The following is a 27,614-nucleotide window of genomic DNA, read 5'->3' as shown; positions in this document are numbered from 1 at the left end:
AACATTTTAAAAAAAGAAGTGTGAATTCACGTCAAAATGACGTGTATCCACTCATTTTCTTTCCCCACTCTAAGATTTCTTTAAGAAGCCCAAATTCTGATATTTTTTTCCTTCCTTTAGGATTTATTTGCCTTTTTCTACTGCTGCTGTTGAAGATCCACAGAACCAGCTTCCTCGCCCTTGCAAGGGTGAACGCTCGGAAAAAGCGCCATCTGAGCAGACCACGGAGCAAAACTGTACTGCTGAGGCGAAAAGTGAACGTAACTGGACGAAGCCCTAGTCACATACGAGGCGGTGCCAAAAGCTCTAGCCACTGGACGCAGTTGCACTGGTTCTGTTAAATCTTCTGGGAGTCCACGGAGGCATCACTGAGCCTAAGAGCCTGGGCTCAGGTGCTCACAAGGGATGCACCCAAAGGGAGCCAGGCGCTTCGCAGGCTGCCTGCAAGCCGCCGTCGTCTGCACAGAACGAGGGACGGCAGAAGATCTAAAAGGCAGGGGAAGATGCAACGGCGCCTGCGCTGTTTCTCCCGTCACTCCACGAGACTGTGATACGGAGGCGCGGAGCGGCGCACGGCGCGCGGCGAGGAGCGGACGATAACGTCCTCGGTGCAGGAGCGCTTGTGAGCAGCGCTGAGCGGGCGCTGAAGCAGCCAGCAGTTCCCTGGAACTCAGCAGTCGGAAGTTCAGAGGCTTCTGCCTCAAGCTTTTCTAGATTGCTGCAGTCATGAACATCCGTGATATCCTTGCAATTTTTCTGCAGCCAAAGTTATTTAAAAGCATTTTAAAACCGGACAAAGAAGTTTACAAAATGGACTCATGTTTTGGCGCAACCTGAGCTCTTCTCATTTCACATGTGTTGGCTTACTTCTGATTCGCTCCGACTTTCAGGTCAGCAACAAATTTTTTGAACGCTTTTGTTAGAAACACATTTTTCCACCCTCAACCCATTTTTTTGTTTATCCAGATACGCCCCGTGTTTGCTAGCTGGCAGTAATATTAAGATGGCATTTCTCATTGAAGTTAGGCCTGAACTAGCAACTCGAACTGCACTCAATTTGAGGTTTGTGAAACTCCCAACTTGGATTGCTCATCTTGAATCCATTTTTGGTTTTAAGCTTCAAAGAACTTTACAAACATTAGCTAATTAATCCTTGCAATACCCTATCATCTGCACAGAGGGGAAAGGTTACCGAGTCTTTTGGACTAGCATTATCATAATCATATTAACTCCATGTAATACCTTTCCCCCACACCCACATCTGCAGACTGGCATTTCTATAATATGCCTATTCGGGTTTTATTGTATTTTCTCAGCAGCCTCCCAAACCACCCTCCCACCCTCAGGCCCTTCTTAAATGCAGACAAAAACTGAGTTCGCAGCTTGGGATCAGGCTGCCTATCCACCTCCGTCAACTTGTAGCATAAACTTTCTACAGTTTTGATGGCACCAGAATACCACCACGGCTCTCCGCTTGCCTCATTTTTGCTTTATTAGCAGAATCTATGTTTCACGCCAACTGTCAACGCTTCACACAATCTTGCCCCACCACAGGAGGGGTCAAGGGCTAGCAGATCCCATGATGCTAGGGGCTTTAGAAAAATCGTCTTATTTACACCAGCAGCAGAGCTGCTGAACGGATGTCCCCCTCGGCCACTTCCACTCAGTGCTGCTACGATACAAATCCAGCTAAATTGCAGACAAAATACCTAACATAACTCAAGGCTGGGACTTATTACCCTCCGCTGTGGTTTCCAGAATGACTTAGATATTCCATTGCTCGTAATTAGATCCTTTCTGCCACGAGAATACAAAGAAAAGTGCACGCCAGCTTCTCTGCGTGCACACGCAGAGCTGATAACCCTGCCTCCAAGTGAAGAGCATCAGGGAACGCAAAGAGTCAACAGTGAGGGCTGCAGCTACTGGCAGGAGAAACAGCACATCTCAAAATCTCCCTGGCTACCGCTTACATTTCACTAGCCCTTATTAGAGACAGGCCTGGGCCAGGAACAGTTAACCCACATCATCGCAGCTCTGCGTCATTTCGCTTGCTATTTCCTCAAGGGGATGGTCTGCAAGGGGGAGTCAATGTGCGATCAGGTCTGGGAGAGGTCTGCCGAACTCCACCTGTTTGCACCAACTTTCCACATGAACTTCATTAGTGTACAAAAACACAAAGCGGCTTACTCTACTTGCAAAGAGAACTGAGGTCCTTCAGGTGAAGGTTTTCCACAACAGAAAAGTTAGTGCTTTGTAAACACAGAGTTTACTGCACGTTAATATCCCATTCCCTCCTCCTGAGACAGCAACCCGAGTAATCCAGCCGTATTTCTTCAGCAGTCAAGAGAAGCCCGAACCCGTCCGTTGGCCTCAAGAGCGTAAGCGGCAGCTCTGCAGCGGCAGCCTTTCTACGTGGCTTTAGCTCTGAGAACCTCACGGGAAAGATGAGATTCCTCCACGTTTCTAGTTTAACTCCCAGAAGAGAGAGCTAAAGCAGCCAGGTCAGGTCTCTAATCTCAACCGTCTTGGGGGGTGTTTTATCACCTGAATTCTCCCTGTGATGTTTCAGGTTTTCTCTAAACAACCCACCCTACTATCCCTTGAAGCGGTGAGGTGAACGCAGCAACCTGGTAATTGCCGAAATCGTTACCTGGTCATTAACGTGACACACGGCTAGGTTCTGTTCATCACAGGAACAGGCCACACGGATGTATTTCAGCCAGTTCCCGGCTCCGCTCTGGCTAGCATCAACACAGAATTTCTCATTTCCCAGGTCATCAGCAATCTGTAGAAGAAGAGGAGGTGCAAAATGGGTCATCTGATGTCAAATGATAGACACAGAAAGAAGAAAGAAAGGAGAATTATTTACAATGCAGCAATCCAAACGAGACACACAAAGAAGGAGAAAACTTGATGGTACGTATAATAGATAAAGACATACGACCAGATTAAAATCCGCTCTTAAGGACTAATCAGAAATTCCCTGGTCGGAAGAATCCCCGGGGACATAAGCCAGGGCTGTCTGCGGGTAGCGGCTCAGGACCGGCACCGTTACGGAGACGAGAGCACAGTGCCAACATCCCCACCAGCTTCAACGGTTAGAACAGATCAACTTCTCTCAACTGCACTCATTTTAACGACTAAGCGCTTAAACCTGCCATCTTCGTAACAATTATTTTACCCTTTGATGTATAAACATTTTTTATTATAAACTTCAAAAAAAAAATCATTTTTTTTTCAGTGAAAGTTTCAAAACAGGTCGCTTTCCATAGGGACGTGAAATCATGTTTTTTAAAAAAAACGCTGCAACCAACGGTACTTTCACTTACATAACCAGCACACTGGAGAAAGTCAGCAACACCGGAGGACCTGCGTGGTCACAAGCGAGGTAAAATTTGGCTAGCGTGCAAAAGACGCACCCTTCCCAACGAAAAGAAACCAATCCAGCCCCCACAAACACCTAGAAGTCCAGGTGTGAAAAGGGGTTAATTGGAGGGCTGTGGTGCACGCCTTGCCCCTCCCCGCACCAGGAAGAGCCCTGGCTCGTCTCCCTTCCTCGGCACGGAAGGACCTTTGACAACACTAACGCGGGCTCGGCGCTGCCGGCACGCGTGCCGGGCCCCGGCAGAGGCAGCCGCCGCGCCAGCGAGAGCGGCGCCGGTTCGCGGCAAGCTGCCCAGCTCCGGCTCCGAACCCGAGCCCGCGGCTCTTCGCCGCACGGTCCCAACTTCCAGAACTCCGACGCTTGTTCTCCAGCCCCCAAGCTCCTTGCCCATCAGTCCCCGTATCGCTCCCCTGCCTTGACCCAACGCTTGCAACCCCCCCCCCCCCCCTTCCCCGGCCCGTTCCCTCGCCAAGCCAAGCCTCGCGTCCCAGTTCCTCGCGTGCCGTGCCCGGCGCCTCTCCCGCTCCGCCGCCCCGACCCCCCTCACGGCTGTCGGCCTCAGCCCCCTCCTTCGCTCCAGCCCGGGGGCAGCTCCGCTCCTGCGCGCGCAGGAGCCTCGCGCAGCGGACGCGGGCCCCCTTGCAGAGGGGAAAGGGATGAGGGAACACGGGAGCTTTCCCGCACGGCCGGGGCTCCGGCCACGGCAAAGCGTCACTGAGAGCAGGACGCGGCCCAGGGCGCCGGGCTTTCGAGCTCTCCACGTCGAGAAGACGAGCTGCTTCGCTTTGCACCAGCTAAAGCGTCCCGACAGCCTTCAGGTGTCGCACCCGAGCCCGAACCGCAGGAGAGCGGCCCTGAGGTTGCAAAGGTGCGAGCTCCCGGGGAGAGGGCCGCAGCAGGGAAGAACAGCCACAGACACGGGTCCAACCCGCACGCCGCTTCCACGCAGAGCTGCACCGTCGTAGCTGCTCCTCCATCTACCAGAACGCACCAGGACGGCCAGGGTTAGGCTGCACGCCCAAGCAAAGGACAACGCGAAAACCCAGTCGGGAACACGCCCGTTAGTGCCACAGGTTAAAAACAGGTAAGAATCACGCTGAACGCACATATCACACACATAGGGCCTGGCAAAGCGCTTCGTCGCCCCCTCGTTTTTACTGTACATACCACCCTCAAAATCGGTTGCATTTGTGCAGGGACTTGAAGTTTCTGAAAGAACCACCGGGTTATGCTGAATTTATTACGACCGTGCCCTTCTGCAGTGATTCAAAGAGGACGAGGACCACAGAAGTCCCTGCTCGTCCTCAGCAAGACTCCTGCTCAGCACCTCCCCGTACTTGCTTGCTGCCCTTACGTCCCTTCAGCTCTGCTCGTAATTTTGCATGTCCGATAAAAGGCAGCAGTGTCAGAAGGAGTCAATCTAATATCAGTCAGGCTTTGCAAGAAAAAAAGGAGAGAGATGTGTTCCTAATGTGGATTCAGCAGTTTCACTGAGTTTACTCGAGCTAAAATAAACTCGCGTTTTGTCTCAGGGAACCTCTAGGAACGTGGAGCTTGACTGAAGCTGTTGACTGCTGTTAAGACTAAAGCACTTGTCCTGGCCCTACTGATCCCAAATGAGCTAAAGAGGTTAAATACCCAAACCAGCACCTTAGCGGGGAGGAGGGGAGACCCACGTAGAGAAAAAACAAGTGACATCAGCACCTGTAGAAATAGTTTGGATAACAAAACGGAGGCGAATCGTGGATGTTCAGCTGCTGATTTGAAGACACTGAACAGTTTGGGTAGCCTGCAGCAGCACTCCACCGACCTCCCAATACATGCAACTTAGGCTGCAGATTAGAGCAGCAGTAAGTGAAATTAGGCCAGCCCAGGAAAACAAGATGGCAAATTGCAAGACTGCAAAATCAGTCTGTCCTATCTCACAGGCTCTTTCCTATTCCAGATGGGTTTGGTTGAAGACACTTCAGACAGTTCTGGAAAGAAACAGAATTCAGCTCAAATACACCAACTGTTTTGCAAGGTCCCTGCATAAAGCTCGACAGCTCTGCTTCAAGATGAGGTCCTCTCTTAGCTAGAAATCACCTGAAACTCAGTGGTTTTATCTGAGTGGAGCTGTAAAACCCAAACTGGGGGCGTGAAATCTCACAAGTCGTAACGAGAAAAAAAGTTTGCATGAAACCCTGGGAACGTAAGCCCCAGTTTTTCACACACACTCACTCTATTCCATAAATAAAACAAAATATAATGAACTAACGCCAGCATTGCTGCTGAACTGTATTTTGCGTATTACTATTCCATACTGTGTGGTATGCTTTTCTTGTTTTCAGTAAGGACCTTTTGGGATTAGAACAGCTGGAAAACAAAATAGCTGTTACAGAAGTAGAAGACGGTGGACAATTATTACAAGCCATACAATTGTCGAACGGCAGTAAGTTACCACTTGCCTGCTGCAACACAGTAAAAAATGTGAGTTCTCCTGCCTCACGACACGTATTAGTAAAAGATATTTGTTTTTTATAGGGACTTTTCTAGGTTTTTGCTATCACATTTTTATTTTGCAATTGCAATGGGCTGCAAGCATGCAGGCAGTCCACTGATAAAAGGCTACAGCTCAAGCCAAAAAAACTGTAATTGCTTTTGGGCACGTGGACAGACCCTGAGACGGTGATCAGGGTAGTGCGGTGTGCAATGCCGTATCTGCGCACAGACTTGAGCAACTCTGTGAAGGCCTTCACAATTTATGAGGAATCAGGAAACACTGCAGAAAAGGAGCGGTACCACTCAGATGTCATTTCCCCGCAGCGCGGAAGCATCACTGTCTAGCAGCACGCACAGATAGGAAATACTGAGCTGGCAGTTAAGCCGCCGAAGATGGAGTCCAGACTCCTCCTTTCAAGACTCCTCACGCAGGATCAAGATCTCAACCTGTGTCTTCCCCAAAAGGCGTCTCTTCCTTTGCGTTCAAACCGCACCGGACACAACGGGTCCTGACCCTAGGCACAGCTTTGTCAGATCAATAACACGCACCCCAGGGAGACATTGCTCCTGAACGTCATGCCTTCTGACTGAGAGGTAAAGCTCCTCTGCCACGCCGGGGTTGGCGCTACACGGAGCAGAGGCAGAGCTCACTTGGAACGGCACTTTTAAAGTGCGCTGCCTTTCCACGCGTGGCCAGGAGACCCGACTCTGGCATTCATTTCTTCCATGTGCTGCAGTGTCACCAGCCTACTAGTTCGGAGGAAGAAACATTCATCAAGGATGAGCAAAAATCAATCACAACAGGATGCAACGACACGGAACAGATTAACAAAGTTGCTCAGAACGGCCAGTCTACAGTTCTGCCCGGCATAAAGTGTTTTAAGTCTAGACACCTAACTTTCTGATTTTCAAGGAATATTATTTTTCTGATTAACAACAGTGCTTTTTACTGTGTGCGCCTGACTGGCAGCAAGGGAGGACAACAGCAGATACAGGTTTAACTACTTCATCCCTGGCAGTGAGGTATTCGCTAGTTCCTTGGTACAAAAATAAAAGCAAAATACTACCTACAAGAACACAGGTTAATCTTATAAATCTGGCCTTTAAATGACAATTGTTGCATAAAAATGCTGGTATTTGCAAACACGTAGTATTTGACTTCCCCCTAGAGCTGAAGTGAGAAATAAAGGTGATATCTCCAAGGTTGACAAAGAGTGTGTTTTTACCATAAATGTCCATCTACTATGATGCTTTTCTATTTGTCTAACAAAGAGTCAAATTGCCTGAAAGGGATGATTTTTCTCAGACTTGGTGAGATGTAGTATGTATAATCAACTGAGCAAACCAAGTGCTGCAGCACAGTTACAGAGTAGAGGCATTCTTGAGTAAATCCAGCTCTGTGGTTATCACCTCTAATGAGATCAAGATTGCACACCCACGCTCCTTTCTGATGTTCTATACGAAAGTCACAGCACAATTTTAAAAATACCGAAAAATCCAATAGTAATCACAAAGCAGAAGTTAAAAGTGTATTTTTTCCGCTGTCAAGCATATGCACACACACAATGATCTTCTAAGTCTCTCTTCTCCCCCAGTAAAAAACTGCAGAAAAACAAAAGTTGTAATCTTTTACTGCCTCTTCTTCCAGTTTAGACCAGAAGAAAATCAGAAATTTCCTTAAATCAACTGTTTACAAGTCACTGTCAGTAGCAACAAAGATTTCTGTATTTTAAGTCTTGTTTTTGTAACACCCAGAAAAGATTCGTTGTGTTTATGTTTTTTAGAAGAAGCACGACCAGCGCTAAGAGGCAAGCGATTCACCGAAGAACTCCAAATACAGAAAGAAAAGGGAGACGCAGGAAGGGAGTATTATCTGTCGGTACTCTAAAGTCAGCAGATGGAGGCGCGGAGGAATTCATCCTGAAGCGGCTGCGGAGAGGCTGCCTGATCGGGGCTGTACTCTCAAAACAGCCCCAGCAGCACCTACTAAAGCAGCTGGCAACCCACAGGTGAGACCAGCACTAGGCTCTTCTCTGCCAGGGACTAACCTGTTGCTTTCACCACCAGACCATTCACCCACAGAAATCCCTTTTCTCTTGAACAGATTTAGGCTGACCTCAGATATTTAGCACCAACAGCAAAAAAAGATGCCACAGAAGAAAATAGAAAACCACATATATAGTTACCAGGAGTGGGAGCTGTTGGAGTTGAAATCTAGCAGGTTCAATTCCACTTGCTCTTTGCACTTGGGCAAGTTTTGAAATCAGTGAGGCAATACAGAGGTAGCCGATGGATAATTTGGCCCAGACATTGAGAGAAGTAATTAGGGAAGAGGAAAAAAGGGGGGGGGGGGAGAAGAGGAGGAGGGAATGGGTAAAAAATAAAAGTGGGGGATGGAAAAGCAATTTGTAGTTGGTAATTGGTAGCATTTTTGCTAGTCAAAAACTACCTCTTACCACTATTCCGGGCTGTTTCAGGACAAGGCGCATTACCATCTTGGTTATCTGACATCTCGGCTATTGGGATCACTGCCCCACAAAGCTCTGCTCAGCGCAAGAACACATTTGCCTGTGTTCTGCCCTATCTTTCCCCTAGATTTAACCGCAGGCCATCTGAGACAGACGTATGAACCTGCAGATCTGCTGGAGAACAAGGCTTTCATCTGTGTTGCAGCCTGTGGGCATCGTCACAAAACTACTTACCGTAGGTGAGAACACTCTTTGACTCAACTCCCCTCATGGGTCTTCCGTTTTATCCCATCCAGCCAGTACCTTAGCATGGATCTCTCATGGCTTCCTTTTCACTGAACATGTCAAAACCTAAGCTCATCCGTTTTCTACTTCCCTCCACTGCAGATGGCAATCTTACTATACGCTTTGTATTTGCTAACCTAAATCACCTCTCTTCATTTTTGTCTTCAAACCTTACAGTTCCTCCACGTATTCCCAGCTCCACTCCCCCTTCCCGGCTGATAACAGTGCCGTGATTGTGTCTCGCTGAGCCATTTGCTATCTTTTCCCAGTCCAGAGTCCCTGTCGCTCTCCTCTGCAGTCTATTTGGTTAAAACAAATGCACCTTCATGTTCATTTGGAGTAAAAGCTTTTAAATTGGCCTATTGCAGAGACATGAATTTTGGATCCAGACCTAGAACGCTGGCTGCGGCTGTGGTTCAGACTCATCTTTATCCAGCCAAAAGGAAATTGTTCTCATGTTCCAGGACTCACTTTGCAGCTTCATCTGCTTTCTGCTGAATAGCATTCAGGATTTGAATCCAAAAGGCTCATTGATCTTGCAGAGACTCTGTTTCATAATTTATTAACATCAGAAATGCTGAGTTATGAAGCAAAAGTTATGGAAAAATTCTCTTGAACATTTACAATTTTTTTTGCACATCATTTGAGGTTTCCTGCTTCTCTAATTTGTGGGCTCTCTGTTGGGTTGTTTCTTTCACGTTTTAATGGGCAGAGTCCAACATTTGGCCTCAGCAGAGGTGTGCTGTAGCGCTGGAATGCCTAGGGATCTGTCGTCAGTTAGCTTAATGGATTCCTAGTGTGCATGAAGAAACGAAGCAACCATGAGTTTGCCATCAGTGACCCAGCGTCCTGTTGCTATAACATCCCTCCCCAGAAGCTGAAAGTGTAATAAACCTTCTCATCCCATAGTTGCAGGATCTGCCTTTGACAGTTTGGCTGATGCACGAATTTTATTTGGCAGGAGTTAGAGGGAGATTTTTTTCTCTTTTTTTCTTTTTGCTTTAATGACCCACAAGCTGATTTAGAGCAATAAACTGTTGCCATGAAGTTTTGTTGTGTTTCTTTTAAATAAAGGGGAGGGGGGCTGCTACAATTTATGACTTTCAGAAGTAACTGAAACAGAAAGTCCATTCTTGCCACAAAACGCAGAGAAAAAAAATTCATCCAGAGAAACACCTCTGCCAATGTGTGGACACGAAGCCTGGATGAACTCATAAATTCAGCACTCTGCCTGCAATTAACCAGGCTTCCTGGTGATTTGACAAAGAGTTAATGAGAAATGTGTCAGACCAAAACAGGTCACGAGACTGAAAACTGATGGGAAGAGCAGCTGAGCCAAACCCAACTTGTTTGCTCCCCCTTAGCTTAGGGCCACAGCAAAAGCTCTAAGTCTGTTTGGTAAAAACTACTTCATGCTGCATACAGGAAATTTCTTGCCCAAAGGAAGGTCCTCCAGCACAGCTCCGAGGCAGTTCCCCATCCAGACCAAAAATGCCATGTGACAAGGAGAGCTCCTACCCGTGCTTTAATTTATGAGTGTGCACTAGACCTCCTGCGTGACCCTGGGCAAGCTACTTAGGCCCTCATCTTATAAAGCCCTGTGCATGCCCCCAGGATGCGTGCATGCAAATAATCCTGGTGATTTCAGGGACCTCTCATATGAGTGAAATCATAAGTGTTATTAAATGACTGCAGGATCAGAAAGTTTAATCTATACGTGACCGACTTGCTGCCTTTGCAAACTGGTTATGGGACTATTCTCAGGGTCGTCCTCAGATTGCATTCATTCGTATTTGCAAGAATACTTTCAGATTTTCAGTATGCATAGGAAACAAGGGCTCTACGACAAAAGTGCAATATGTTCAATCATTCAGAAAGCTCGGGACGTGGAAAGAAATCTTGAGCGATTTCTTGCTGTGGAACAAGCACGATCGCGACTGGTCATTACTGAGACTGAACTGGGAGAACCACACATTTGGGGCAACCCAGTGAGATGAGCACCGAGAAAGAGGGGATCCGCTGCGCAAGATGGGTGCGATGGCTGTGGAGGAGCCGGCTGCCTCGGGCAGCTGCTGGAGGGCACCACGCCACTGCAGCCGACGGGAAAGAAACCAACTCAGGTTTTAACAGAACGAACGCCTTCGAGTCTTCACCCCCGCTCAAGCCATGCATATCCGGAGTGCAACTCTTCCCTTAGCACATGAGTTTCTGAACCTGTTGCTTTCGCTACCGCATTACGTGGTTTCATGAGGGATTTGAAGGAAAAATATCACCAATCTGCAGGGAAGGCTGTTACTGGGACATACTTCTGTCAAGAAAAAAATAAGCTTCTCATTCTTTTTTTCCATCGTATCAAAAGAGTAGTAGAAATCGGATGAAACAAGGCTGTTCTACTACAATGTCCTGCTCAGTTTCCAAAGCAAAGAAGTCTGAAAAGCACAAGCTTTGTAAAGGAGTCTGAAGTTCTTGTCCATATGTGAATCAAACAGAACCTTTCGAAGATCTGCCCATTATTAATCGCTCTTCTCTTAGATACCAGCACAAAACAGTCAGTATTCCGCACTATCAATTAGCTTTGCATGAGGATAGAAAGTGTCTGAAACTGCAGTGTCGCTGATGTGTCTTTCAAGCACAGCAGATTCCTTCCAGCTGAATTTACATTAGACCTGACTGTAAATACAAAACCTCTTAGGAGAAACCCAGAGCAGCAATAATTACACAGCAAACCATTTGCGGAGCTCATTAAACATGATCTCTGTGAAAGCATCCTCCTTTGCTACAAAGCAGCTCGATGCAACTTGTACCAGAGTGTTTCAGAAGTTGCACTGCTTACATGGCAGAGCAAGTTCGGTGCAAAAGGATAAAGAGGAGCAGCCAAGGCCTGCTGGGGAAAATCAACACTGCTCTGCTTTCCTTATCCCGTATGTGCTATTGCTTATATTCCTGCTTCAGAGGTGTAGCTTTATTACACAGAAGATAACCCTAAATACGCAGGATGTCAGGGAAGGTGCTATAATTCCTGTTGAGGCATTAAACAAATTCCTCCTCGCTTTCACTCCTCTCCACGCACGTTCCCCTTTACCTCCCTTTTCCTGTTTGAGGGGAATTGGCTAAACTTGCACCGTGCACACTTGCACATCTAATCGCCAGGCGGTAAAACATGAAGTAAAAACATCGAAACAGAAGAAGACTTCTAAGATGATGGCAAGCATTTATCTCAACAAAAGCTCATTTTTCACTAGCACCATAATTCCTACCACCCTGATTTAAATTAAATAGTAAACTGTAAAAAATCAGGCTAGAATCAAACTACAGGGTTGCCTCAGATGTTGTACGCACAAGTCCAAAAGGGATTTCCAATTCCTCGCGATATATGTATTCACGAATTTTGAAGCTTTCTTCCTCCCAGACGAAGGGCTCAAGGCATCACACTTCTCTATCATACTTCATCTTGCCTCGATTTAGAACTAGCAATTGCTAAGGCTCTAAAAGCTTAATAGAGGAGAAGTAAATGGGAAGTCAAGACAGCAGTCTGGATCTGATAAAGGGACGGCAGAGAGTGTTTGCAGGCAGATGAGGGTTTGGAATTTTATGACATTTCACTTTAATTAGGAAGAGGGAACAGAAACACGAAGTACAGCGGCAGTGAATTTCTCATGCCGTTCCAAGGGATTAAAGCGGACATGATTTGCTAGCATCTTACAGCTCCTGTGGAGATTCAGAACGCCTTAGGCCACGATTAGCTTGCTCCTATGCAAGAAGGGAGAGGTGGCACTGAAACGGCTCTTCCCAACGAAAGCGTGCCCGTTAGCCAAGGGGAAGGAGGGCCAGAGCAGCGCTCTCGGCGAAAGGGAGCAGCACGCAGGCAGGGAGGCTGAGCAGAACCTTCCCACGGTACGACTGGAACGATTTCCGCTGGTAGGCTCTCCAGGACCCGTCGCAGCACCTGAGCCACAGAACTCCAGCCAGCTCTTCTCAACCCCTCTTTCCTAGTGGTCCGTCTAAACGAGCTTTGCTGTTTCTCAGAAGTGAGCAATTCCCGTAACGCAGCTGAAGGCGCTGCTGATACCCGATAGCAAGCTGTCTCCCCAAGCCTCCCCGAGCAGAAGGCGGCTCCGCCGCAGAGGAGACGCAGAGCTCAGCAACTCCCACCCCCGGTCCAGTTTGGAAGTGCGACTCTGGAGCACCCGCCGAGCAGAACACATGGTTCAACGTTACCTTAAACAGATCTGAAAGCCATCAAGACTTAACCTCCTTGCTCTAAAAGCTCGCTGTAGGCCTTTCAGTGGTGACCAGCTTCTGGGATTTTGCCACTTTTAGCAGCAACGTGGTTTTTTGGAAATGGTAGACGTCATGCTACAAGCCCCTGTTTCCTGGTGCAAAGGCGCCGAAGAAATCGGCAGTGCCCTCAGCAGCCAGAGCGCTCTGTCCGGCCCCTTTCGCCATTGCCTGCTCAGCACTCGCGGCTCGGCGGCGCGTCACGGCGGAGCTGCCGGTGCGGCGAGGTCTGCCCTTAGAAGTATTCACACATGTGCTGCTTTGGCCTGAAGAAAATGATTCTCGTCTGAAGTTACAACGCATCGTTCTTAACTACGCTAAAGATGGGCTTACTATATCCTTAGGTACGTGGCAACATATGCAGTACAAAACAGCTTCTTTTTGCTGTCCATAAACACTGCAAATTAGGAGTCAGGGGCCCCAAATCACGTGGCTGTCTTAAAATTCACGAGATTATAAAAAACTACTGCTGAGTTCTTTTTGGTTTCTTTCTGTTTTCTGAGTCTGCTGTCTGTAACAGATTCACCCTGGGGGCTTTTCTCCCCACCTCCGCAATTAAGAAACCTGAGGTTCTGTCCTAATCACTTGTTTCCAGGGACCAGGGCTTTACAGTAGACATGGTGAGACACACATCATCTGTAAGGAGAGAAATCAAACCAAAGCAATCCATTCCTTCCCCTTCTTTGCACCCAAAAGGTGCTGGTGCTGTAAAGAAAGTGCAGACTCTTCTAAGAATAAATTCTGCTCTGCTTCTTCAGGTGTATTTGGGGTATTTCCCTAGATCAGCACTTATGGAGGTTACTGCTGCTCGTTTTAAATTATTTCTTATTACTACATCTTTATTTTAATAATGTTTTGGGAACGGAGTTGTGGAACACCACTAGCATGTAGACCTCTTCAGAATGATTTACGGAAGCACCGAGTGCCAAAACCATTTGCCACATTTTACGCACTGGCCAAAAAAGTAGCACCACATTTGAAGTAAGAACTTCAAATGTCCATTCATACTGCTAATATTAATTACAACCTTATATACCAGCCTTTTTAGAGCTTTAGCAAAGTCCAGCGAAGGATCTCCCGTGAGCAGATCCGTATGAAATATCCTTGTCTTAGGGTCTCCCGCAAGCCACTTTCTCTGGAAGAACCCTGGCCGCTATTTGACAGTCCTGGCAGCTCCCCTCCCTTTCCCTGCAAACCCTCAGACTGTACTTGATCATCAATAATATATGAAACAAATTATAACATCAATTATCCAGATACCCCAGGGAAAGGTGAATGAATAGCTGATGTTCTTGAAATTACATGCATTTTCAATTTAATTAATAGATTTGGGGAGATATGGCCCAGGTTCAAGTAACAGGAAGATTCAGACAAGTGATGCCAGGCAATGAAGCCCACGCCATGTGATGGCTTTGATGCATGCGACTTCTGTGCCTCGCTCTCTCCAAAACCCAGAAAAGAACTATTCTTAAAGCTCAGTACAGCAAGGTATCCTGTCTTCTTGTTTCGGTGCAAGGGCCCTATTTTTACCTCAAACACCTAAGCAGTTTATCGCAGTGGCCAAGTCACACTCTCTGGCAGGGAATTAAAAGCACCGGGCATCAAAATTACGGGGAATCAAAGTTACTGGCGGGGCAGCACCGCGGGCAGCTAGGTGCTCGCCGCGGAAAGCTCGGCCCTCCCGCCGCAAGAGCTGCGGACGCTACGGCTCAGAGGACGAGGGAGGGCAGCCCGGCGGCACCCGGGTACCTCACCACGCCAGCGTGTTCGCAGCAGCATCTCCTGGTCAGACGGGGCACCCGGGACAACGGCACAGACGAAGCCTGCGTGGAGACCGTGAGGTTTCTGCTCGGATACGCTGAGAAACTCGGCGTCTACAGGTATAAACCTCTACATCTTACCAACTGTAAATTCAGTATTCCTAAAAATTAGGTTAAATGGGGGCTAAAATTTTCCAGCAAGGAGATATGCAACACATAGGGTTGCAACCCGTTCTCATCTGTCACAGCAGAACGTACGATGGCAAGCAAACGGTCCGGGCGCATTAACCTGGAGGCGTACGCGTTTTGCCGTATTAGCTGTAAGGCCTCGATTCACAGGCCGAAAGGGCGCGACGCTCCCCCTTCGGCGCGGGGCCGGAAGCAGAGGCGCGGGGACGGCGCGGGCGGAGGACGCGTCGCCTCCCGCCGCGCCGCGAAGCAGCGTCCCGCAGCCCTCCCGAGCAGAGCCGAGCACGGCGACTGCCTCGCAGGCTGTCCTCGCGCGCCTTCGGAGGCGCGAAACCGCGGCGCTCGCGAGGCCGGCCGGCCACGCAGCCCGCCAAAACCAGGAAGGGCAGAGCCCCGTTCAAAGGGCTCTGAAGACGAAGCAGCCGCCTCGCACCAAGCCAAAGAGAAACTGCCACTCGATGCAGTGACAGCGTCGCGCTCACCTCTCGGGAAGCTGAGGCGTGTGACTTCTTCAGAGCTCATACTTACCGAGAACATCATCAAAGGAAGGTGCAAAAAGGAGGCGATGAAGCGGTGCACCCGCTCCACAGCGGCACCCCCCCGCTGAGCTGCATCCTGCATAAAAGCGACCTATTGATTTCTTTTAAAATACAGAGAAACAAGACGGCAAGGGACCTGCCCACGCAGAGGCGGAACCCACCGCCCGTGAGGCCCAGAAGGCGGCTTGTGCCGGGGCGATGCTCAGGCCGGCAGCTGACAGCGGGCAGCTGCTGGCGGTGCCAGGTGGGCCTCGCCTCCCGGAGCCACGCCGGGCAGGGCCGCGGCACCGCAGCAGACCCCGCGCGGCTCTCAGCCGGGCTGGGAGGGACGGCCGGGCCGTCGTAAGCAGCCGCTCACCTTGCCTCGGGCTGCTGCCGGGAGGAGGAGGACAGCTACCCTGCTTCGGGGCACCGGCGGGCTAGGGGTGCCGCTCCTCTGCTCGGACCTCGGAGAACTTAGTACAGAAGCATCCAGGCTTACCCTGTGCCTTTGCCTCGCAGCATGGGCAACGGGAAACCTTGCTGAGTAACAGAAGCAGGGAAAGGAAAGCAAACCCTCAGAGCACGGCCAGCCCCTGCCCAGTCGGCCTCCCTCGGGAGGTGAAGATCACCCGTACGCTGCGAGCGTTAACGGAGAACTTCTCCATCGCGGAATCCCCGTGCACGATTCCTCCCTAATCCGGCGTCACCGAAACGAAGGCTTCGGACACCAGGGCGGGCAGGACACCTTTGCCCAAAATGGTTTGTTTCGGCACTAGCAAACGAGTGTTTGGAGTCCATTCCTACCTGAAGATATCTTCGGATATCCTTTCCCGAAGGGAAAGCTCCCTGCAAGGAAGCTTTATTTTCACTCTACAGATGCATATAAATGAGTAAAGTGGTTTTCCTTCAAGCTTAAAAGCTAAGTACAGCCCCATAAGTCCTGACTTACCTGCCCTGGCCTGTAAACAACTTTGCCCCCTAACAAAATCACTCAAATCGGGAAAGAATTATAGGGTGCTCGCTTCTCATCAAAATCTCAGATCCACGAATTTTCCTACAAGCTACACAATTTGACATCCAAGGCAAGTCCATCAGATACACTTCATGCACATCTGAAGGGGAAAGGTGCCAGGTCGATAACATAAATTATTTGCCAGTCCAACAGCAACAACAACGCGGTACTTATGACAGGTCCTGCAGGAAGTGTGTCCTGGTAATGAAGGTGTGCAGCCAAAAGGTTGGACTAGAGCTATCCACATACTTTGGCATCTCTAATATTAACAGCTCTTTATGAGACATCCCTGAGCTGATCGTGTTGCAGTTTCTAAAATGTTCTGAGTGTTGCTATAGAATCATAATAGTTAGATACGTTAGATCATCTGGTCTATCTCCCTGCCAGGAGAGGATTACTCTCTGCAAGACGTTTGCAAGCCGTTTTTCCAATACGCTTTTAAATAGCTCTGGCCTCAGAGGGTCCACCACTTCAGTGGGAGGCAAAGGAACGCTGTAGTTCAAGTGAACCTGAATATTCCACTGCTCAATTTTATCTCATTACTGCCCCTTGTTACTCTTGCTTGTATCAGTCACAGGAAAACGCAGTGCCAGATAAGGCCTTCTCATGCTGTTCACTAGAAAGAGAAGTGACATGTAATATTCCTAGCTCACTGAGCACCTTATCTACAGCCCTTTTACTTCCATCTAGGATCCTAAAACAATTACCTTCCTTTTTTGACATTTGTGTCCTTCAAAGAAATTTGACTATTAACCTCTTATGCAATTATGTAGAAATATCCTCCCCACCTTTTTTTTAGTGAAGTGCTAGGCTCCTTCAAGCCAAAACTTGTTGCTCTTTTGAAAATCATGACTAATGAAAGACGGATTCAATTATATTCTTCTAAAGCTTGACGATTTGACCTCTCCTCAGCTGAAACTAAACAAATATCTTGTCTGACATCACAAATTGCAATCTTATCACAACAAATTTGCAACCCAATCACAAGGGTAAATTGCACAGTCCCAAGTGCCATCTGGACGAACTTTACCCCAAGCCAATTCACCTACTTATGAAATTATGTACTCCTGGGAATTCATTCTAACGATAAATCTGCCCGTTGAATGTGCTGAGAAACCTCGCTTCAAAATCTCCACCTCAAATCTTGTACCATCTCTGGGTCAAAAGACAGTTCAGCAGAATGCCGTTGTTAAGGTAACTGCTCAGATGGCAAGCCACAGCAAAGCGTCCGACGGAAGGTACGCGGATGCCTCTGCTCAGGCGCCTGTCTTCAGGCAATTCCAACGCATCTGGGTCTCTGGCAGAGGGTCTCAAAACAGTACGTCATCTGCCACAGCATGTATCTTGCAATGCCTCAGCAAGGCAGGCTTGAGTTAAGGAGACTCTGGTAGCCTCCACACAGAAATTTCTACCTTCTGTGGGCACTTCTCTTAAGTCTTAGAGACACTGCCAAAGAACTAAAGTCAACATTTTGCATTTTGATTCACCTTCTAATCCAATGGGCAAGTGTTTCCTCTGTTCTTAAAATGAACTCTTTTCAAGACGAACATCAAGAAAAGAAGTTAGTAACGTCTACGCTTTTAAGCAATCTGTCAACCCTCAGAAAGCCAGACTTCCACTCAGAAGACAGAGCTGCAGATGACAAGCATTTGCCCTGGTACAGTATGGGAAAATGCTTCTGCTCTTAAAATAAAGGACTGTACATGAGGAATCTCAGGTCAGCAAAAGGGATCCTACATCCCGTTCGTACCTGTCTTTTCCTGCTAGGTAAACAGGGAAAACATTTGTTCCTCGAGCAGAATTCGCTTGCTGCTGGGGGTTTCTCTTTTCCAAAATGAACACTTTTCCACCACTGAAGTACTGTTGGAAAAAGTTTCAAAGACTCTTCAGGTGTTTAGAAGGCTCACCTGCAAATCATCTTAAGTCTTCTTCATTGACAGATGGAGATGCTGTTTGAGAGTTTCCTTCTGAGCTTATTTTGAAGTTAAAAAGCATAGATTATAAAACAAAAGACTTCAAAACCTTCTTCAAACTACAATAAAACGTATTCACGTAGTGCTAAGTAGGAAGGACCGTATCACGTTTTTTACCAGTTCTTTAGCATGCAAAATAATTGAAGCATACTGAGAAAATGACAATATTATCTTCATTCCCTTTGAAAACACCCACGCAGTATGTTCAAGCATCTATTCAACCTTGGAACACTGCTGAAACAGTTTATTAAGACCTAATCCTACAGCCTTTAAAGAAAAAATCTAATAGCACAGTATTTCTATGGCATAAATAATTCTTGTGTGTATCTGGCAGCTCCATGAATTCTCTGAGGACGACCATAAATTCAATTATACCAAATTAAATCTGAACATATATAAGCCACATAACATCTTAATTGGGGCAATTCTTAACTTTTTGGGAAGAACCATACAACAGCAGAGCCTGCAAAGATGATACGACACACATGCTTTTCTCCCTTGCGCTGCCGGTTTTATTAATTGCCGTGGCAGAGATATGTTTATATTGATGTTGTCAGTGTGTGAATAAAACCTCACGGACAAAAACGGTTTAATTAAAGCAGAAAAACGTGGTTTATGGGTGGTTAGCAAATCCGCTCTTTAAAGTCAGTAAAGCTTTCCTAAGCGATTAGACGCAAATAAATCTTAGGGAAACATTCGCACCGAACGCCCCTTCTACGTTTTACAGGGGGGCGCACCCTAAAAGCCCCGAGCAGGGGCACGGACACGGCCGCCGCCGCCGCCGCTTCCCACGGCCGCCGCTTCCCACGGCCGCCGCTCCCACGGCCGCCGCTCGCAGCCGGCCTCCGCCGGGCCGGAGCGCTCCTCCGCGCCGCTCGCTCCCGGCCGCCTCGCTCCCCGCCGGGAAGCGCCCGCGCCACGCCGAAGCCTCGTCCTCCCGTCGGGGACGGCCGGGAGAGCCGCGGCGGCCGCGGGCTCCCTCGCTGCCCGCCACGGCATCCTCGTTGCGACGGACAACGCGCTCCCGAGAAGCCTGGCTGCAGGGCAGCGCTGTGCAATGGATGTAGATCCCACATTCTAGCACACGAAAAGAAATATTTGACCTCAAGTAAAAGATCCTTCGCTTGACACCCCCAATCGCTTTTTTTTTTTTAATATACACTTCAAGCTCAGTTTTTACTGGACTGCATCCAGCGATCCTATGGTAATGCAACAGTCTTTTTCTCGGTACGAACAAAAGTCCTTTTCTAGTCCTGAGGGCCAGCGAGTTTATCCAAATACTCTCAGTTTACCGCTAGCCCCTTTTGGAACTGATAGGTTGCATACAAGCCACCCTGTGTCGGCAGCAGCGCGGGCTCGGGCAGGGGCTCGGCGGCGGCGCGCGGCCGAGGGGGCCCGGCTGGCACGGCCGCGCGCCCCGCTCGCCCGCAGACCCCCGCGCGGGGCCGAGCGCGCCGCGCCGCGCCGCGGAGGCACCTTCTCAAGGCGCCCAACCCCTCCACGAAACTGCGCTGTCCCGCCACGGATTTTGTAAGCGCTTCTAATGTGAAGGGTCGTTGCACTGAAACGCAGAATGAAACAAACGTTTCGGCAGATAAACGTCCATAAATCTCTGCACGTTATTACAGCGCCTGGCAGCCGGCGAAAATGAACCCAACTTATCCCCGGACCATGTGCTGCAGCTTTGACGAGGGGTCTGTAATAACAGGCGCAAGAACACGGCTGAGGCCAGTGCTGTAATTTCCATGGGGCTGAGTGCCACAGGTGCACTAATATAGGCATTAGTGAATGATTAGGCCTCGTAAAATATATGAATGCTGTTTCTTTAAGAAGCCATAAAGTTTTATTGAGGAAAAAATCCATGTGTAAGGCTTTTGGTTTGTTTCATGCGGTCATTCAGAATTTCACTCATTTCTGACAGGACTATGATAATTAAAACTGTGGCCTGGGTCTGGTTTCTATAAAGTCCATCTGGCCTTCCGCGATGGAGAGTTTTGGAAGTATGTAATTGCCTGGGCAGCAAATAACTATTTTGCCATCCGCAGTAGTTTAATTTTGTCCCTGCAGCAGGGGAGCTAAGTCAGAGGGGCAAAAGATCATTAACGTATGTAGCTGGAAAGAGGGGCTCCCAGAGCAGTCTGCTGGCCTGTATTTGTTGAAACGCTTGACACCAACGGGCCCCATTAATGCACGGGTTAGATACAATCTGTGGAAAAGGGTCTATTATAAAGGGATTATTTGGAAGTGTTCTGTAGTTGGGGGTGGGTGTGATTGAAGGACTTAAAACTGTTACATTAACCCTTAGGGCACTCCAAGCAGTAACAAACCTGGCATTAAAGAGCTGGTGTTTGTCACAATTTCTTCACTTCCCCCTCTCTCTGCCACAAGGTCAAAGAGATTAAAAACATCCATAATGCGCTCTTCTGTGTTACAGAGATGAAGCTTGTTTTCTGTCCACTTTATGGCTCTAGCCAGCTCCCCCACCTCTCTCCTGCATCCCGAACGGGGTCATTAAAAAAGAAAAGCAATCTCCGAAGAAAGACAACAGCAATTACTTAAAAAATAAATATTCGGCGGAAGAAAGCCAGCCCAGATGGAGTGGTGATAGAGGAAGCTCCAGAGCTCCAGCTAAGCATCCACCGCACGGCGGTTTACACCTCGCTTAGCTAAACTCCAAGGTGGAAGTTTCAGGACGGCAAGCTGAACGTCTTTGCTTGCAAGATGCCAGATTCAGTTGGCTTTTGAAGGACTCTGCGTTCTGCTTCCTTTCCCAATGGGCACCAGCAAACGCAGACACGAACAAAACTACTTAAAAACTTAATACAGATTGTGACAATTTACATTTTAAAGACCGCTTTGTGTGATGTCTTGTTTTGCCGGCCGGATGCACATGTCTCTCCCACGGGAGACCAAAAACCGCATCAGGCATCGTGCGGCTAGAGCACGCAAAATGATCAAAACCTGCATCGCCAGCCATGCACAGGCAGCCTCGCCATCATGCGGAATTGCTCACACGCCCCCAGCTTGTAACTGCACACGACTGACCCAGTCTCACTTTCCTCCCTGTGTTCAGACGCACACTCGTGCCCAGCGCGCGCCCCAGCGCAGTCAGAGCCGAGGACACCTGTACGGTACTTGTAACGATGCAAATGCTGTTTCTGCCAACAAACCCCGGTGCACTGGCCACCGGGCAAGCAACCTGTCCGGTCTGTGCTCAGCACCCCGCTGCTGACGCCAGACCCGCTGCAAGGCTCCTACCGCTGCCAACAGCTCCACGCGCGCCGCTGAGCTCAGCTATGTGCCGCTGACCGGTGACTGACTGACTCAACCACTTGATCTTTAGCTTCATTCTGCTTGTAATAAATAGCAACTCCAGCAGAAACATGTTTCCGTTTGGCCTAAGGATGGGGTACTGCTACGCCAACCATCTAGAAGGACGGGGAGATTCAGGATCGGCTCAGTTCTGTCACTTTCCGAGCTCAGAAACTTTATTCAGTGGAGAAGAGGCAGCAAGTGTCACAAAAAATAATGAAAAGATCAAACCCAGCAATGTCTGAGAAAATAGAACCTGTCTCAAGGTGGAAAATACACTGCTCCAATGACGGGGCGGATGAAATCCTGGAGCGCTTGCCTGTCACCTAAGCATTCGCACGTTCTTTGCACTGCAGCGAGGGGAGAGGGAGGAGGAAAGACTAGAAAGAGGAGAGTAAGTCCACATACTGGACAGACCCAATTTATCAGAAGCCAGAGCATCATCTTTGACTGCAACCTGTCAGCATGACAAATTATTTACATAATTGTCTATAATAACAATCTGAAGGACTGTGATCATCAGCTGTTTCAACAGCACTTTTCTCCGGAAGAAGTGAATTTTGGTTTGCTTTCTTTTATACGGCTTCATTCATTCAACACAATAAGATCTTACATGCTCCTCAAATCAATCGCTTGGTTCACGGTGTGTTTACAATAGCACTGAGAACACGATAAAACCCCAGCGCTTGTAAGAGTGTCCTATTTCCTTCACCACCGAACCACGGCTAGATACAGGAATGTCAGCTCCTGGCTCTACTTCACTGGGCAGCTCTGGAAACGCTGAGAGAAAACATGTGCTTATTAACTGTTCCCTCGATCCCACTTGAAAGAAAACCAGCAGATATCACAGTGGAAAACATACTTTGTAGGAGTTATTGAAACCGCGACTCTTCCAATGCAGTAGAAGGGCCGCTCTCCCTGGCCGGCGCGCCTCCGCGCACCGCAGCGGTCCGACGGCGTTCGCGGCGACCAGCGACGCCCAGCGCTGAAAAACGGTCTGCCTGGAGCACAAACTGGTAAAAAAATGCCGCAACCCCCTTCTCTCACAGCACATGAGCCCAGTCTGCAAAACGCGCGCAAACCCGGGGGCCCTCCCGCGCGGCGGACGAAGCGCGAAGCCCCCGGCGCGCCGTGGTGCGCCGGCGGGTGCGTGCCGCGGTGCGCCGGCGGGTGCGTGCCGCGGCGTCCCCGCCGACGCGCGTGGCCGCCCTCCAGCTACGCCGAGCAGGGGCGGTTTCGCTGGAAAACACGGAAGAGCGACGGACCCCCGGGAGCCTACGCATCGGCGGTTCAGGAACCATCTCCCGTTCACGTTCCTGCTTCGTTTCGTCCCCTCTTGGTTCGGCGTGACGGCGCACGCGGCCACGCCGGTGCCTCCGTCCGCACCAAGCACGCTCGGCGCAAGGCACGCGGTGACCTCCCTGCGGCCCGGCCGGCAAAGGCTCGTCCCTCCCGGCGAGCACCCACGACGGCGTTCCTGCGGCGGGCGAGCGGCTTGCCGGCGCCGGGGCGCGCGACCGCAGGCAGGGTCTGCCGCGGGGGGCACGCGCGGACTGGGGATCCAGGCTGCGAAGCCAGAACTCCCAAATTGCAGGGTGCTATCAGGCTGTTGGAGCGATGCCCTCGCAGATCTCCCACGTGGACAGACTTTGCCTCATCCTTTGAATTTTCTCAGAATTAGGGTTTCAAGCTCAGCCCTCCCCTAGCTGCTCTGGGACTGCAGAACGCTGACCTGCTTGATCTAAGGAGCAGTCAGACCTTACAGTAACTGTTTTGAGGAAGCATACAAAAATTGTTTAGTCTTCAAAGTATCGAAAACCCACGTTTCTGACTGCGCAGGGCTTACTTTAAATTTGCCTTCTTTTGTATTCAAATGAGGAAATATTATCCTAATAGAAGGCTGACATTTTCCTGAGGAATGTAAGTAAAAATAGGGAAGTGGAAAAACTTAGCAGCGTAGAGCTGAGCTTAACTTCAGTGAAGGTTCAGATGCAAAGAAAGGACGGGGAGAAAGGCGCAGCTTCGGCGCAGGGCAGAGGGGTTGCTCTAGGCTCTGCCCCTGCAGAAGATCCTGCCTCTCGCGTGGAAGGCTCCTGCAAACACCTCCGCAGACCCCCACCCTCCCGCAGGCGGCCTCAGCAGCCCGTCCAGCGCGTGAGCCCAAACCGACCGACGCGGGCTTCACCTCCGAACCGGCAGAACAGCTGCGGCACCGTGGGCACCCGAACAGCAAGGCAAAGCCCGGCGGGGAGAGCGCGGCCCGGGCGCCGCCGTCCTCGCGGTGCTTCACCCAAACAGCACCGCTGCCGAGCCCCCAAGGCTAAGCGAGACGACAACACCCCTCCGTCACCACGGGCATCGTCCCGCGGCGGCCCCCGGCCCCGCACCAGCAGCAGGCTGCGCCGGCAGCAAGCACCTGGAAGGGACAGGAGCTCACAAGGAGCAGAAAAACTGTCCCCCAAAACCTCCAGAGTTCGAAGGAGGTTTGCCATGTACCACTACGTATATTTGACGATCATCTGCAGCAACAGCAGTTAATAAGCTATGTTTCTTTTTGCAAGATACGAAGCAAAGCAGTCTGAGCAAGCGAGCACTTCCTAGGAGGTTCAAATTCTGGTTTTTCATATGGTTGTTCCTATAATAATGTTTCCTAGATGATGGCCAGTAAAGGATTTTTGTAAGCATGCATTCATGTGGGTAAAGTCTTTTCTTCTTTGTATGTTCTAATGTAATGATACGCTAAAATGCATGCCGCATATTTTATTGACAATGCTTTTAATTTAATTAGACTTGCTATTGCCTTTATTTGACAAGATTAAAACCCAACTGGCTAGATTCTTAATCAGCAAGCCACACAGGTCTGAATGAACTCACCTTTATAATTTGTCAGCATCCTCTTTACAGAGCTATTCAGAGTGCGAGCAGAATAATTTACCCACATCAAAACAAAAGCGTGCCCGTGCTGTAATAGTTTGCAGACAACTGCCCTGAAGATTGTATTTTCCTATGCCAAAGTCTACACAGAAATCATATTTAGCAACAGTGCTATTTGCTTCTTGGAAATGACATCAAAAAAGATCTTATTCTCCTAAAGACGTTGTAGATATATTAAACCTATGTCTTTGCTAAATCAAAGCGAGCGAAATTTTGTTAGAAAAAATAAGAGCAAGATTGCCAACAATCCTGAAAAGGTCTCTCAGAGAGAGAGGGGAAAAAAAGCAGAATAAAAGAAGCTGTGAAAGTTTATGAGGATAAACATTGATGACAGGTGGAGTAGAAGCTGAAATTTGAACTCCAAAGTAACTGCAAATAAAGATTTGTTACAGATGGTTTTAATATGACCTAACACTAGGATGCCAGCTACAGTATCACTTTTTACTGTAGGCTGGACAAAACTAATAACACAGTTATGGAAACGCGTTACACTCGCACAGACACGTAAGGAATGAAAGCCCTTTAACGCACGTACTTCTGAGCCACGGAAGGCACCAAAGGGCGAGTACGACGTCGGTCAGGCCGCAGCCGGCACAGGCGCGTCTCGAGGAGGCGAAGCCGAGCCAGGCTCCCACGCGCCGGGGCACGCAGCGCGAGCGCGTCGCCCTCCGCACCCGGCAGCGCGCGTGCGAGGAAGCGTTCGGTCCTGGCACGCGTTTAATTCGCGCCACCGATCTCTTGACACTGGAAAATAATTCTGCTTCTCTGTTTTCTAAAGACTGCGTTTGACAAATGGGCTTTCCCCCCCCCTCACCTTTGCTAATAGAAAGCACAAGGCGACAATATTAGCACTGGCGGTTGTAATTGTTTCACAACGACTTTTCAGAAGGGAACATTTGGCCATTTTTCAGCTATTAACAATTTTCTATTCTGTTCAGGGCACCAAGAGTCCATTTCCTTCAAAATGGTTTGAATTGTGTGTCATATCCTCCTCCCTCTCCTGGCATGAATCACCACGCACACTGTAGCGGGGTTCCAGAGGAAAGAAATAAGGTAGAAATTGCATGTAATTCCCTTTCCGTGAGGCCAAATTCCCTGTGCTAACGGAGCACGGCTCGTGCCACGCAGCCCGAGGCTGGGTCCGCTCTCCCGGAGCACCGTTTGCACCGCCTCGGCACGCCGCCGGCCGTGCAAAGCCACGCGCGGCAAGGGGCGGCGAGGAGGGGCCCGAGCCGGCGCCGCGCCGCACGGCGCCCCGCGTGCTCCGGCACCGCGGCGGCTGCCCGGCCGGCCACGGGAGCCGCGAGCCGCCGGCCACGGGAGCCGCGAGCCGCCGGCTCCAGCTGGCCCCGGGCGCAGGCGGCCCGGCGGCAGCCCGGCAGCCACCGCTCGCTCCTGCTCAAGCTTTCCCCTCCTTACCTTCGCCAGCACAACCGCGCTGCAGAGAGGCGAGCGGGCCAAGCCTGTCCCGGCCGGAGCCTTTACCTCCTCCGTAGCAAGGAAAGATACAGCAGAGCTGGCGGGACAGGCTGGAAGCTTTGCCAAGTGCTCTTGAAAGCAGGCTAACATAATGCAGCCCTGCTTCCGCTAGGGAGCAACACAAACCTTCGCAAAGGTCTGCAAACTGACAAAAGCAAAGCACGGACGCTGCGCTCGAGGGCGATGCTTGGCGCAGTAAGCGCCCGTTTGCCGAAACGCACCTGGGCTAGCGTGAGTGCTACACGGAGGATTTCACTCGCAAACCCAGACCCAGCCAGCCCGGCGAGCCTTCCCCGGGCCGGGAAGGCAGATGCTGCTGCAGAGCAGCAGTGCCCAGACGGTCACGTGCCAGCACCGAGGAAAGATGAGGGGAGGCACAGCACAGAGATCAAACCAGTAAGGCCAGAGCCTGACGGAACTGGCAGAAGAGGGTATAAAGGAAATACAAGTCAAAAGAAAAGGGCGGCGGGGGAGAAGCGGCAGTAGCAATGGTGGTAGCAGGTAAGGGGTACGGTACTGTTTATTAAAAACTGCGGCGCTGGGACTGGTAAAACTGACAGACCGCAAGTGGGGGCTGGTGGAAGTCCTCGCTCCAGAAATCTTTTCCCTACCTGAATTTTTAATTCCTCCTCACTTTACCAAAATGTAGCCACTGGAGCTTACATTTGATGACCTGTGTCCCTTCTTCATGCTGTTTGTTCTCTGGCAAATGTCAGCTGAAACGCTTCGAGGACGCTTCCAAGCCAGGGCCGGACGCGTTGCTACGCCCACCCTCAACACTCCCGGGGCCCCGTGCCTTAGCGCCAGCAAGATTTTCTGACCTGTTCCACAATTTCTGAGTGCATTTCTACACCGACGTGCACTTGAGGTGGAACGCTGAACGTAGCTCCGCTCAGAAGTTCAGCAGGGCGCTGCCGAGTTTGTCCAGTGTTCCCAGCCGGCGCTGTCCCATTGCATCCGAGCACCTACTCCTGGGAAACTGGCAGACGACTGCCGCTACCAGCGGCCGCATCTCGATGGTACCGACGATCGCTCACATCCCACAGTCCTACGCTGCTGTAAGTCAGCTGAAACCCGGACTGACTTCCCTGGAGCAGCGCCTGGAAGAGAGCAGGGCCTGGCCAACCCGTCACACAGCTCGCCGCAAGTACCTGCTGAGCCTCCGGCTCTCGGCGGATCTCACGGTGACCGTACAAACAGCTTTTTCCTTCCTTCGGTACTCCGGGGTATCAACACGCAGAGACGATGGGGAAAGAAGGCTCTTCTCTTACTTCCACCTTAAAGTCATTATTTTGGCAGCTGGATCTGCTCAGATCCAGTAAGGCAGAATCTTCTTTAGGGGAAGCAGTCAAGTTTCTGCAGACTGCTTCTGCTTTTGGGGACTGACCTCCACTCCAGTTTCTGGAATCTCTACTTAATTTCAACAGCACAATCCAGCTGAAATGCACTTGGTTGCTACATCTTAGTCTAGACTTCAAGCATATAACACAGTTGGCAGTGCTAAGCATTCCTGCCAAGATCTGTGACAACCACCCCA

The 27,614-nt window shown here is 49.8% G+C and overlaps 1 protein-coding gene across 7 annotated transcripts in view; it reads right to left on the bottom strand.

Moving 5' to 3' along the window:
- PRDM16 (PR/SET domain 16) overlaps nt 1–27,614 on the bottom strand; it is a 332,665-nt gene that overhangs the window by 47,576 nt on the left and 257,475 nt on the right. For all 7 annotated transcript variants that reach the window (XM_062593651.1, XM_062593645.1, XM_062593646.1 and 4 more), the window contains one exon: nt 2,651–2,785. In XM_062593651.1, coding sequence (XP_062449635.1) covers nt 2,651–2,785 — 135 coding nt within the window. The remainder of the gene's footprint in view (nt 1–2,650; nt 2,786–27,614) is intronic.

Source organism: Rhea pennata, chromosome 22 (genome assembly GCF_028389875.1).
Source record: "Rhea pennata isolate bPtePen1 chromosome 22, bPtePen1.pri, whole genome shotgun sequence".
In the NCBI taxonomy this organism is placed as follows: domain Eukaryota; kingdom Metazoa; phylum Chordata; class Aves; order Rheiformes; family Rheidae; genus Rhea; species Rhea pennata.
Note: the sequence above shows the minus strand (reverse complement) of the source record. Positions and strands in the feature narration are given on the sequence as shown.